Genomic DNA, 14,541 nt, shown 5'->3' with positions numbered 1-14,541 from the left:
AAATCCTTTCATGTTCTATCACTGCTACACATGAGGGTTGCATGGACATTTCAGATGATACCGTGTAAAAACAGCGACATGAAGTGCACTGCGCCTAGGAACATGCATAAATAATATTTAAAGATGCCTTCAAGAAACTTGAACTTGAACTATTCCAGTTCCAGTTTTCTGTAGAGATCAATGTTCACATTTTGCTTACCTACCTAGGGCTTTGAGCCTGTTTTCATGCTCAAAAAGGAACCTTTTTTATAGGTTTGAATGAAAAAAGTAACAGCGTTTGAAAATCTGAAATCTGACCACCATCAAAATAACATATTCTACTCGACAATATTCGATTGTAGTCGTTTCACTATCTTCATAGCTTTCGCGACTTTATATCAACGATGTAATTGGCGAACAGTTATTGAAAAACTTACCGGTACAACTGTATTCGATGATTACTCTCGGTCTCGAACTCGTGAACATCGGATCAGGAGGCAACTGTCACTGCCACTTGCCAACTGAGCTATATCACAAACCCTACTCGACAAGATTGCCGAAATAAATTTGTATTTTTGACGGAAAATGCATTTACGGACGTCGATGAATAAGAGTTACATTGAACAAAATAGCATAGACCAGAGATGAGCAAAACGCGGCTTGCAGGCCGCTTGTGGCCCGCAAGACCCTCTTGTGCGGCCCGCGAAGCTTTTCTCTAATTGAATTAATTTTCTTAATTTAGATTTCCAGTTATCTCAAAATTCTAGTCAAAAGTTTAGTCTAATATTATTAACGTTTTTTTTACTAAGAATATATTTTTTCTCATGTTTCTCAAAAACTTCAAACTTCGATAAAAGCAAATTTAAAAAAAAAAATGAGCACATGCCGATGATTATATTTTTTTCACTTCAGTCAAAGATGAAGCTGTGTAATAAATCTGCTCTACAAATATTTTGTTTAATATTTTTTTAAATCAAATTTAGTAAAAGCCGCTTTTTTTCGTGACACTTTAATTCTGGTAAAAAATTGAATCTTTAACAAGTGAAATATATTTTGTTACGAGAAATTGAATCCTTTCACTTCGAAAATAACAAATTCGAAAGATTCTCAGAAATAAGCGATACAACTCCAATCATTTTGAGCTGACCACTTTTGAAACTTTATTAAAAGTATTTATCTATTTATTATGTAGGGGAGAGTGGGGTATCGTGGGCCATGGGGAAACGTGGGCCACTTTTAATATCTCAGATGTTTGTTGAGATAAAAATCTCAAACCAACTGCCATCGCCGTCGCTTTGCGTGAGCATATATTCCTATATGTTGTTGACTGAAATACGCATCATATGCTTCTTTTATTTATCAAACAAAAAAAAGTTAGAAAAATTTACTTACATAATTAAAAAAACACCCGCTAATTTCATCGATGGGGAACCTAAAGAGCATAACAAAAATATGCTCATACGCTTATGATCTTAGTTTTGTCATGATCTTTCACGTGGAAAAAGAAATTTTTGATGAAACATCAATAAGTCACACAAACGCAACCAATTTGCAAATCATAGCTTGTGGGGAATCGTGGGCCACACATCTTGAATCACCTATATTTTTATGTTTTCTTACACATTTAGAACTTAAAATACGTTTTTCTTATCTGTAAAGTTTTCTTATGCCAAATGAAGAGTTATGAAAAATATTTTGTCCATCTCATATAAGAAATTTGCCAAAACGTTCGCAAGCTAGGTTTTGGATTCTTTGCGATCGTACACAGCTCTCTTTTTTATTTCATCATCTGAAATTGCTTTAAAATAACGAACTGAATTAGGAAATCATAGTTTTGGGTCAACTCATAAACTTTACATGTAATTTGGTCAATTTGGATTTGGTGGCCCACGATTCCCCACCATTTTTCAAAATCCAAAAAATATTGCTTTTTTTTCAACCAGTCAGAATTAGAGGAAAATAACTTATTAAAATTTAAAAAAAAATACCTTATGGTACCTTGAAAATGTAGAAAACCATACCATTTTTTATTTTTATTTTATCTTTAATGATAAAGAAGTTATGGAACAACGAAAAAAAGTGGCCCATGATTCCCCACTCTCCCATATATAAAAAGCAATTTCTGTTTGTTTGTTTGTTTGTCCTCTATAGACTCAGCCGCCTTAAGTTCAAGAGGCCTGAAATTTGGCATGGATGCTCATTAGGACCAGGAATGATGAAAAATGTTTTCAGATTTTCGGATGACCCCTTCTGTAGGGGGTCGTCCATACAAGACAAATATTGTGTAAGCGGTCAGCCAAAGGGGTCGTCCATATTAACTGTTCATTGTTTTTGCGATATTAACGTTATTATACATCGTATTCAGCTGAAAATTGGTACACGATAGTTTTGAGTGACGAGCAATCGATTTGAGGTGTCAAATTCAGTGTAAAGGGCCGGCAAAAGGGGTCGTCCCTATCAATTTTTCAATATCTTAGTGATATCGATGTTTTTTACATCGGATCGGGATGAAAATTTGCACATATTTAAGAGTTATTAAAAAGAAGGGTCTGCCAAGGGGGTCGTCCATAATAACTATTCACTTTTAATGCGATATTGTCGTTATTATACATCGGATTCAGATGAAAATTGGAACACGAGAGTTTTGAGGGACGAGCAATGGATTTCAGGTATTAAATTCAGTGTAATGGGCGACAAAGGGGGTCGTCCATATCAACATTCAAATATTTTCGCAATATCGTCGTTATTTGTCATCGGATTGTAATGAAAATTTGCACACGGTAGTTTTTCGGGGACGGGCAATCGATTTCAGATGTTAAATGTTTTGCCAGGGGTCGACGAAACGGATCATCCATATTAATTAATTTTTCACTGTTTTAGCAATATTGACGTAATTATGCAATGGATTGCTTTGAAAATTTGCACACGAGAGTTTTGAGGGAAGGGCAATCAATTTACAGATATCAAAGATTGTATAAGAGGCCACTGAAAGGGGTTTAACTTTTTGGCAATTATAGCGTTGTCATGATTCCTGATTTCAAATTTAGTAAAAGACGGCAGAAAAAGTAATCGTTCAATATTTTTGCAATTATTACTCAATAATGAATTCGGAAGTGCATCTGGAAAATTTTCGGCCATTGACTTTCATACGAACTGTTCATGACATATTCCAAGTTCATAAAACTGTCGAAAACGCTCGTTGAATTAAATGGAATCTTTCGATCGCTTCGATTCAGTCAACTATAAAACTGAATATTTTTTCTTCTTGTTGTGTTTTCAATTTGTTGTATAAGTTCTTTATTTTGCAGTTCAATTTTCAGTCCTACAGTTTTTCAGTCTTGAATTTTGTATTTCCCAATCTAACCCCAATCGTTGTCGGTTTATCCTCAGGTGCATGATTTCTCTTCTGATTATTCAGAGTGGTAAGCCAATCTTTTTTTTAAATTCTAATACTTATGAGTTTAATTGATAGCATTGATCCTTCTAACCTACAATATCACGCAATGATGACCTTTATCCTATGCATGTCCTAGTAGTATGACAATTTAGTTAGGAAAATCTTTTCCAATATTTAGAAACAATTAACCAATCGAGAAGGTAAACTGTAACAGAGATTCTTTGACAAAATTTGTTTAATTCTGTGAAATTATAGTTTTTCTCGGATACCGACAGCTTTTTTTCCTCATCTTATTACGAATTTCATGACAAAAATAATGTTTCCTGATTAAAGGAAAAAAAATCAGGGCTTAGATTGCAATTATTATTTATTAAACAACGAATCAACGTCCAACGTTGATAAGACAATGGTTTCGAAAAAAAACCTTGGAAATTTCCGTTTTTGAGTAAAAAAAGTTGAGCAAATGATATCTATGTTCAAAAAGACGATGGTTTGGGGAAAAAAATCAAATTCCCTTTTTGAAAATCGCTACAAAAATTGACTTTCATTTAGTGATCTACTTAATAAATTTCGGCTGATATTGCCTGGTCAATTTGTTAAATAATGTAAACTTCAATTCTTTTTATTTTTACTTTTCAATTTTTTTTAATGATACCGTCAACTGGGGCAACATGCAACAATTTTCAACTCCAATGGCTTCTAAAAAAATTATGTTCACAGTTTTAAGGATGATGGAACATCAAGTTGGCGTAGTAAGAAAAATTATTAGTTCATTAATTTTCACATTTTTTAAAAAATAAGTATGCTGCATAAATTTAGGGGATAAATACAAACAAACAATTTTTTTCATAATTTCATACAAATTACAGGCTCATTGCGCCATCTCCTTCCTTGGTCCGATCCCTTTAATTCAGCTTTGGACTTTGTGCTAGGCCTAGGATCCATTTTAACTTGCAACTTATAAGATTTTCATAAGTCGGCTGATTTGGGCACTCTAATGTCCATTAACAAATTTTCAAGAGATTGAAGGATACTGAAATTATTTTTTTCCTATCCTTTGCAATTAAATATTAAAAATATTCAAAAACATTTAAACGCTGTGACGTCACGCTGGAATGGGTCATTTGCATTAACTGAATAAATATGCATCCATAATAAATTATTTTAAACTTCCGAATATACATTTTTATTTAATTTTAATCTAAGTTGGCATTTCGCAAATTTATAGAAAATAAATAGAATTTATTGAAAGATGATGACTTCTAGGTGGAAAGATCTAAGCTAAAGCGCTTTGGGTAGAAAAAATGAATAGAAGTTTGAATATGTGAGCTAGGGCATTGTTTTTATCGACAGTATTATACTACATGTGCGATTCTTTGCCCAGCAACAGCTGGTTGTTTGTAGCAAGACGAAGAAGACTTCTACGAATAGAGCATCCAAACTTAAAAATCAAACTCAAATTCAAGATTTAAAATCATGAATTGAAATGGAGGCCAAATTTGGGTTCAAACCATACAAATTAATTATTTTTATAGAAAAAGGCAAACAATTTTAAAATCGTTCCATTGACATTCAGAACTTTCAGTTCACCATTTAAGTATGCTTTTTCAAGTATGTTGGCATACAAAATTCTTTTTTCTCAATATTATGGACCATAAACAAAGCCGGAACGAATTCTTTTTAAAACAACCCCCCCTCCCTTCGATTTTTCCAAAAAAACTCGAAGGGGAAACTAAATAAAGTTTGAGATATAAAATTTGATAAACTCTCCGATTTTTCGACTTTGTGAAATTTGTTCCAATTGTAACTTACCCTTCATTTCATGATTTTTTTATTTTCCCTTGCATATCATTTTAAATAGCTGGAAATGATGAGTACATCAAGAAAAAATTTAAAATAAAATACGATTTTTCACTTTTTTCATACATTAATTGTTGCAAATTTGTTACTTTATGAAACGAAGGGTTAAGATAACTTGATAATATCACCATGATTTCAGTGTCCCGATATTTTCGAACTAATCGTCTCCAAGGAGTATTTGAAAAAAAAAATTTCTGAGATAATTAAAAAATCAGTAGCTCTAAGCCCCTTGTAGGGTCTCGAAGCCTCCCGGAGGCTGTAGAGTCCACATTGAAAATCTCTCTACTTAAATGACAGGTTATTGTTCTAAGGCTATGATCATTTAGTATCCGGGCACTTTATTTCGGTGATAGCTACGTTGTTAGAGCTCGGATATGAAAAACTCTAGCAGAGTTGTATTGGTTATGAAAAGGACTATCTTTTCATTTTTTTGCAAGATTTTTAAGTTTATGTGTGTTTGTGATATTTACGATGCAAAAAGACATGGTAAAAATAATTTTGCACAAATTTGCGCCTTTTGCGCATTTTTTGCCTCGAAAACTCTTCATTTTCGACATGAAAACTCATAAACTGTAGATTTTTTTCTGATTTTTTTTTGGACCGAATGGTTAAGAAGTATAAGGAGCCACTCTAGAATTCACACGAAGTTCAAATCAAGCATCGGAATGGAACCCTTGATCTTAAATATGGTAAAAAGTAATGATTATTGGGGATAACTGAATGCAGACCCCGTAAATAATGCAATTAATCCATTTCCGTCAGTCAAAAAGTGTTTTCCGACTAGTATACACCAATTAAATAACTAATAGTGAATAGTTCCTTAGATTGCAACATGTGCAACCGGTGTTTATGCAATGTGACAGATGTGTCCTGATGGACGAAGAAATTTATGTTGAAACCGTATTTAAGAGATCAAATTTTTCGAGATGCCTACTAATAAAAAGGTTCCAACAATATTCCAATTGCTTTTTCCACGTGAGTTTGTGTAAAATATCATGATTTTGCAAAGGTTTTACGGTGTGGAATTCGTTCTAATCAGCCACGCCTGCGATCATGGTATTCGAAATGCATTTGTTTAAAAAAGAGAGTCATACAATAATGTCATTAACTTAATATTAAAAGAAACAAACTCGTTCAGTGAAAATCATTTTGTAATAATTGATAATAAAGCATTTCGGGTTCAATGATTCAGGTGGATGTGAGTAGTCAATCAAGCTAAGCTAAGCTAATATCATGATTTTGCAAAGGTTTTACTTCTGTGGTAAAAATAATAGATCAATACATGACTGACACGAGTGTGCAAAGATAAAATAGAGATTTTATGAAAAAGTAAGATTATTTCTTGAAATCATTGATAAATATATTTTTTTTATATTTTTATATTAAATGTCATATTAACACCTTCATTTCCTCCATAGAATGTTTTTCGATCAAATGAATAGTTTTTAAAATACAATCGTTTGTTACTGCCCGGATACTAAATGATCATAGCCTTACCTATATTTTTTATATTCCACTTTGAAAATTATTGATTAGGTCTCACTAATAAAACCTAATAATAATAATAATAACTTTGAGATATATCCCCTGAAAATTCAGGGCGCTGGAACCTTCCTAAATTAATTTTAAAAATATAGGAACTTAAAACACGGCACCATGTCTAATCTTTTCTTTATTTATAGATTGGAATTGCTCATGTCAGCTGCAGCGATTTAAATTTAAGCTTGATAGAAAAATTCTATCATCCTTTCACTCTCATTCAAACATTACATCATTGAGAGTCGTGGCTAAATTAACATTATACCCTTAGTTGTTGGTCCGTGTTCGGTAATTTTTTTCGTCTGTTGATTTCCAGGAGTTAACGATACTCTTTCACAAAAAAGATTTATTCAATTCTTATTAAGACATGTCAAATACAGCTTCAAACGATCATATGGTTCATTCTGGCCGCCACAAAGCATCTAAATTCTTGTAGCTGGAAAACCTTGTTAACTTTACACTAGTAGTGCAATGGTCAATTCCCCACGTGCATGACTTTTAAACGATTAGTACTACCATCGAATTGAATAGTGAAAAAAAAATCCAACCAAACAGGTACAAAATTGTGCAAACAACATCCATAAATGCTCCATTCGCAATGTTAGAATCCTCAGTGCCGAAGTTGAAAGAAGCACAAAAAAAACAACTTACCTCTACACAAAAATCTACTTGATAGGTACCTACAAGCAACTCCGAATGGTTCAATGGTTCATGAATGAGTTATGCCATGAAGTGTGGTACTGGTTTTTGCTGCTGCCGGTGCTGAGTAGTTGAAGTAATTTCTTTCATCTTGCATTTAATCCAAGGTGAAGCATTAGAAGTGCTTGAGCCGCATACTAGGGAGTGTCAATAGTGTTTTTTTAAAGCATTTGAATAAGACGCATTTCTTTTTGGATAAATGAAATGAAAAATATCTCTATTGTTTGAAATTGCTTCCTAGAAAATATGAAATTTAATACAACTTCATCAATGTGTTAATTCATTTTAGTCAACACGTTCTAGCAAAACCGAATTTTGATATGATCAAACGTCTTCGAGTTGGATGTCGACAGGTAGGTAGATTTCATAGGTTAATTCAGAGCCGGCCGATAAAGAGAACGAGAAAAAAATCTCCCATGAAATTGAAAGCGTTTTTATTTGAATCTTGGAATGTCACCCCTCTATAAACTATCCCCATAAGGTCGAACCTCCTTGAAAAGGCTACTCAAAAAACCACTTATGGACTGATATCTTCTTACACAACTCTTTAAAAGTCATTACTTTTGTTTTTGAACTTTTTTTTATTGATTCATATTTCTTGTTAAAAATAACTGTGGTTTAAGTTAATTAGGCCGGAACAAATATTAATTTCTTTTTATGTCAATCCTCTCCCCTCTTCTAAATTTACAACAAACCCTAAGAGGGGACTTAAAAATTTTTGAAGTATTTTATGAAAATTTTGAAAAATTTATCAAATATTCGAAAGATTACAAGAGCAAAAAACAAATTGTGGAAGATGGGAGTTTTACAACCTTTTGTATGAATAATTTTATTGAATTTTTCGATGAAAAATTACTTGATTAATGGGTTTTGTAAAATGATATATTGCGCAATTTTATTGCATACAAACTTTCAGGCAATTTATTCCACTTCGTTAGTTTTTTGCATTATTTTTTTTTATTATCATCCCTATCCTCTCCGCTCCCCCTTGCGATGATCTAGCTCCAAGTGACAAAAGAATGATTTGAAATTTATTCCGGCCTTTTTTGAGAATGAAAAGAACATTAAATACTGCAAGACAAACCAGTGGTTTTGAATAAAATGCGAAAGCAGCAATAAGCCAGCAAATGCAAAAAAAAAAAATAGTTTGGTCACTTTTAAACAATTAAATTAGATTCGCGAAATATAACTAGAAGCTAAAATTATAGATACACATAAACAGGACGAATGAAAGCAATCGATAAAATCCATATACATACAAATCAATATCTGCCTGTTTGTATGTCTGTCTGTCTTTCTGTTCCCTATAGACTCGAAATACTGAACCGGTTTGCGGGAAACTTGGCAGATGGGGGTATTGGAAACCGGGGAAGGTTCCTATAATAGTTTGGGACCCCTGCCTTTTCCTGGAAGTGGAGGAGGGGGTCTTTCATATAAAAGTAATAAGTCTTCATAACTCGAGAATTGATCATGTAAATGGTACCAAAATGGGAGTGTATTTCGGTACGTGAAATGTTTATATGATGGTTTGGTACCCCTCCTCTTCTCCAGTGAAGAAGAGTGTGGGTATGATTATTAAAGACCCTGACTTCAATCCAGCAGTGGAGGATGTGAAGGACAGGAGGGCACCCTTACCAGTTTTTTGGCTTAAATCGAGAACATATTAAGCAATCGGACCATATTTTATACAATGCGTTGCGTCTACGTATGAATTATTTAAGACCCTCCTTTTTTAGCGCGGAGTCGGGAAGAATGAGGCATGCTTTATACATATTTTATTTGACATAACTCTTATCTCTTAACTCTTATCAAATGGAGCCAAATGTGGCATATGACATTTTTCAGATACTCAAGATATTTCTATGGTATAGTTCGTGGGCCCTCCCGCATTGGAAGGGGGAGAGGGGGAGGGGGGGTAATTTATATGGATAAATTGATATTCAAGAAAGAATCACATCAACTTACAATCGTTTTATGAAAATTTCTACTCGAATACTTAATAAAAGGGTAAAACTTAAAGACATTTGACCTCTGGACACTCATCAAAATAAAAAAGAATTATTTAAAACGATCAAAAAAGCACCCAAATGATATCAATTTAAAAGAGATGTTAGTTAATTCATATAAATAAAAAATTGAGTTCGAAAAAACAAGAATTTAAAAGGCTCTATTACGAGCGCTTATTAAATAATTTACCACATTCTAGGCTCTGGAGATACATACATACATACGCTCTTAGGTAAATCTAAAACGACTTCCTCGCTACAGCTTAGTTTGTACTTTTAAATGACCAAAGACTGCAAATCCAGCTGCAGATTATTATCCAACCAAAAATGGTTCTGTTCGTCCAAAAACTTAGCATTAAAAGTGAAAAATGACAAATGATTTCAAATAAAAAAAAAATACAATGACCGTAGCCCGTGGCGTAGAGGATACCTGCAAGTCTTCTAAACTATGAGGCATGAGATCGAATTCCGGTCACGGCATACGTAGTACTCTTTCTGTGGTTTGGCGGTTTTAGCTTTTGTAAGATGCTAGCCATTATATCCTCGAAAGTTGTACGCTAAGAGTTAAGTAAAAAGGAATCTCTTCTAGGAAACATCAAGTTTCATTGAGATTCTGTGTCTGTTTGTGTTCGTTTAATACAATGAGAAGAATTGGAATGACCCGTTTTACAATACTCATTCATTATTAAGTTTTTTCGATTCGGTCAAAATAATCGACTAAAAAGTATTTGTAACAAATGGGCAGTTACATGTGAATTTACGAGATATAATAGATAACCTTAGGTATATCTAACAAACTTCTATCGGTAATGAAAAACCTTCTCAATTTTTTGCAGCAAGATGCAGTCAGTTTTTAAGATTGATTACTCCATACACTTTGTTTTTTTTCTAAGTACACTGATGATTACTGCACTTTTTTCTAATATTTAAAGAGCTTGTAACTGAACTAACCCAGTAATCGGCAAACTTTTGAGTCAGACGAACCAAAAATTTATTTTTTTCAAAATCCCAATGTTCGAAAGTGCCACATTTGTTAGTTGCAATGCAATATCTCTCTAAAACTTCTTAATTTTTCTATTCCCAATTTAGATTTTAAATTCCAGATAACATAATGTTTTCATACTTTGCAGTTCTAGTTTTTGAAAACTAAGGGTTGATTGAAAAAAAACTTTAAAGATTCGTTTAATATTCGATTTCTGTAAAATTTTAGTCTGTTTCTCAAACATCAAGAATCAGCATGCTTTTAAATCACAATTGACATAAGTTTTTGATTTGATTTTTTTTTATTTAGATTTTTTTCCTTAATTCAGTTTAAAATGAGAATTTTATGGAATTTTTGAGTATGTGGAAACAATTTTTTTTATAAATAAAAGCATAAATCATAACTTACTGTGCTGTGGTCATTCAAACGGTTACTAAACAAATTATAATCTTCAATGGGACTTCAAGGGACTCAGAAATGTTTCGTGAAATTTGTGAGATTTTTACTCTGAAACCATAATTTCTAGTCTATAGAACATACATAGGTTAAACAAAAGTTGTGGATGAATTCCTGCAATAAAATACATATAACAATACTTTAATGTGTTTTTTTTTTTTAAAAAAAACTTATATGAATGTAAACTTTCCTTCGAAAAAAATTGGGAAAATGATATAAAAAACCAAAAAAAATATTTGCATATAACGTTTTTTGCCAATTAACTTAAATTCTCAACGTTTGTTTTTTTTATTCTAAAGTTTTTCACATTTCAATTGCTAAAAAAAGTCTTTGAATTTTCAGAAGAGTGTTGATAGAGGCCCACAAAAGACGCCAAAAAGTCTTAAGAGAGTCTCGAAAGATTTTTAATTTATTTTTCTGAAGAGTTTAAAGTTAGTTTGAGAACAAAAAAAAGTCCAAGAAAACTCCAAAAAACAAGCTCAAATGAGTTTAAATATTCCCTAGGAAAGTCCAAAAAGTCCCTTAAAGAATCTCAGAACAGTCGTAAAAGTTTCACCAAAATACTTTAAAGTGTCTCAAGAGTCCTGAAAAAACTGTAAAAGTGTCTCAGAAGAGTTTTGGAACAGCTCCACAACAGTCAGAAAAATCTCAAAATTGTCCTTTATAATCTCAAAAAGTCTGAAAATAACTTTAAAACAAGCTCAAAAGTGTCAAATAAAGTCAAAAGAAATTCAAAAGAGTATCAAAAAGAGCTCCAGAGAGCCTCGAAATTCTCTCAGAGTGCTCAACAAGCCCTATAAAAGTTATAGATCGATTCAAAAACAGTCTCAGACCAATCTCACGAGTTCTGAAAAAGCCCTTAATGAGTTTGAAAAAATGTCTAAAAGAGTCAAAAGAGTTCTCAAGAGTCATAAAAGAGCGTCTTATGGCTTTAAAAAGAGCTTTTAAGGTTGCTCTGAAAACAGTCTACAGAGAATCGAATCAATCTTGAAATAATTTTTATAGGGTCTCAAAAGATTCTCAAACGAATCTCAATAGACTCTGAAGAGAATCTCAGAAAAGTTCCATAAAAGTCATTTTCAATTTCAATTTCAAATTCAGTTTGCATAACTGACTGAATCATTTTTTCTTGTCCGAATGTTTGTTTTCAAACATAAATTTGATAGTCATACTTGTTATTTTTATTTATTACAAAAAAATGGTTCTCGTCAAAGTAAGTAATGTACATTTCTATTTAGTATTCAAACCTTGAATTTTCTGACGAAAAAGCCATTTGTTTCAGGTTTTCCACATGGCAAGGCTTTATTTACTGGTTGAGTACAGTTTTAAGTAGGTATAAATTTGACTGAAATATACAAGATTTGAATTTTACGTTATAGAGTCACGAATTCTCACCGAAAGAGCTGCATGCGACTCGCAAGCCGCATGTTGCCGACCTCTAGTTTAACCGGTTGCAGCATGAATTATATAAGAGGTTCAAATTTATTCGGTGGAAATACCTTTTTCCCTTTAAGAAGTTTATGTCAAAAAAACGGAATCCAAATCAATTGTTTTAAAATTTAAATGGTCAAAAAATATAGTTAATTTTTAATAACACCTACTGAATCAGGGTGAAACATGTTAAAATACTATAAATATACATATGTTTAGTATCATTTGTTTTCGTTAAGGGTTAAAATATTCTTTTTTTAAATATTTTACCCAGGGACCTGGGAATTCCCGGGGAAAAGGATGCTCAGATTAATCGATTCCCGGGAACGCAAAAATGGCTGGGAAATGGACACTCTAGTTTGCAAAGTGATGCAACTTGGTGTGGAACACCCTTCAGGTTCATATTTATGTTCTTGTTTTTGCATTTTTCACTGTCTTGCAACGCCGTTATTGATTGAGTTAGCAATCCTATAATGAACTCTTCAACAAGATCACATGACCTATGGCAAAGGTCAACTGGGTCCTCCATCAAGAGCAAGAGAAAACGACTGCTGACCACATAAGATCTATACTTAGCCATCCTTCCGCCCAGTGAGGAGAATTCTCACCGGTCTACAGGACGACCTTGATCCTTGAACCGGTTTACTGATGAAGCTTACCGAGAGCATCACAAGTTGGTACCTACTCCCTTGCAAGTGATCCGTATCATTGGGCGGTGTCGTTTTGCACATTTATGGCCATGCGTTCGGCCAGTGCATCGCCATTGTAAATAACCCTACAATAACCTTGTCTCAATCGTCCTGGCGTCGGCTATCCGAAGAATCACAACTGCCGCCCCCTGCCGAGTTATAATTAACGCGGCAGTAACACCGTCCGGTCACAGGTTACGTATCACCAGGCATCAACGACTTCAAAGTTGAAAAAAAAAAGATCACTTGAATCACAATCTGTCGGGCGTGTTCTGACTGACGTTGCTCGTAAAGATTGCAATCGAAATAAGTCACACGACCATAATTGAGTCCTACATCAACCCGACTGCTGCACTTAAAGGGCAACAACTGGAGACGTGCGTGCGGATTTCAATTCGACGATGGCCCCCAGGGTCAGTGTCAAGACTGTTCTGACGACCGACGTAGATAACGAGTAAACAAGTCCCTAAAACGAGTCCTGCAGTTGCAGTTGCTCGCAATTTTAAAGTACTTACCGGCCTGGTTGATGTCCCACACGATGACCTTGGCGCCCAGTTTGGTTAACCGGAGGGCTAGCAGCCGCCCGAGACCGCCTCCGCCTCCGGTGACGAGGGCCAGCTCCCCGTTGAGATCTTTCTTCGGCTTTCCAAAGAGGGTGTAGTAGACCGCCTGTTCGTGGAGAGAGATAGAGAGAGAGAGAGAGAGAGAGAGAGAGAGAGGAAGACAATTAAGTAAATGGTAGGAGTCAACTGAGTGTGAAGGGATTTTTATATTTTCGTTTTTGCTCAATTATGAGCAATTAGTACTTGTTTGTAAACAGACCCTTAGTTATAAGAGGAAAATAGACGAACGGCAGCCTTACACTGTAGAAAGATAACAAAACTAGATTATACAAGCGATATATCAGAATAACGTCTACAAAGCGTCTTTTGAACCAGACTTAATATTCTTTATAGAAAATCAATTCATAATTTTTCAATAATTTTGTCAAATTTAGCTTCGAGATTTTCAAAATATTTAAATGCTCCCCAATGTTTTGTAAAATTTCACCTGGTTAAAAATAAAATAAAATCAATAGACATTTTGCAGTCTTACTGACAAACTTGTCAATTTAATATAAGACTTTTTTTGTGTTAGTGAAGCTCTGGTATGATAGATTTATTAAAAAAATGCACCAAGTGTGCCTTTTGGTACAATTAACGTGAATATTTAAGGAACCATAACCAGTAAAAAGTTTTAAAAATAACAAAGGTGTACAAAATTGTGAAGCAAGCTATAGAAATAAAAATTATAGAATGTGGGGAGAAACAAATCAGTTTTCAAATCAGGCTCCTACCAACTTTAGATGTACGACCCCGAATCAGCGAAGAATGTGTTCTACCGAAGATAACCTATTTAGAAAGATCCAGCCTTTTTTCGATTTTAGACTTTTGCATTGTATGATTTTAATATAAAATAATTGCATATGAAATGTAAGGAGCACCACGCTTCATTCCTCCCCTT

The 14,541-nt window shown here is 33.7% G+C and overlaps 1 protein-coding gene across 3 annotated transcripts in view; it reads right to left on the bottom strand.

The window, feature by feature from the left end:
• Positions 1-14,541, bottom strand: part of LOC129744860 (short-chain dehydrogenase/reductase family 16C member 6) — a 110,957-nt gene that overhangs the window by 27,295 nt on the left and 69,121 nt on the right. For all 3 annotated transcript variants that reach the window (XM_055737600.1, XM_055737599.1, XM_055737601.1), the window contains exon 3: positions 13,554-13,707. In XM_055737600.1, the coding sequence (XP_055593575.1) occupies positions 13,554-13,707 (154 nt within the window). The remainder of the gene's footprint in view (positions 1-13,553; positions 13,708-14,541) is intronic.

Source organism: Uranotaenia lowii, chromosome 2, assembly GCF_029784155.1.
Source record: "Uranotaenia lowii strain MFRU-FL chromosome 2, ASM2978415v1, whole genome shotgun sequence".
NCBI lineage: Eukaryota > Metazoa > Arthropoda > Insecta > Diptera > Culicidae > Uranotaenia > Uranotaenia lowii.
This window is presented reverse-complemented; position numbering and strand designations above follow the sequence as displayed.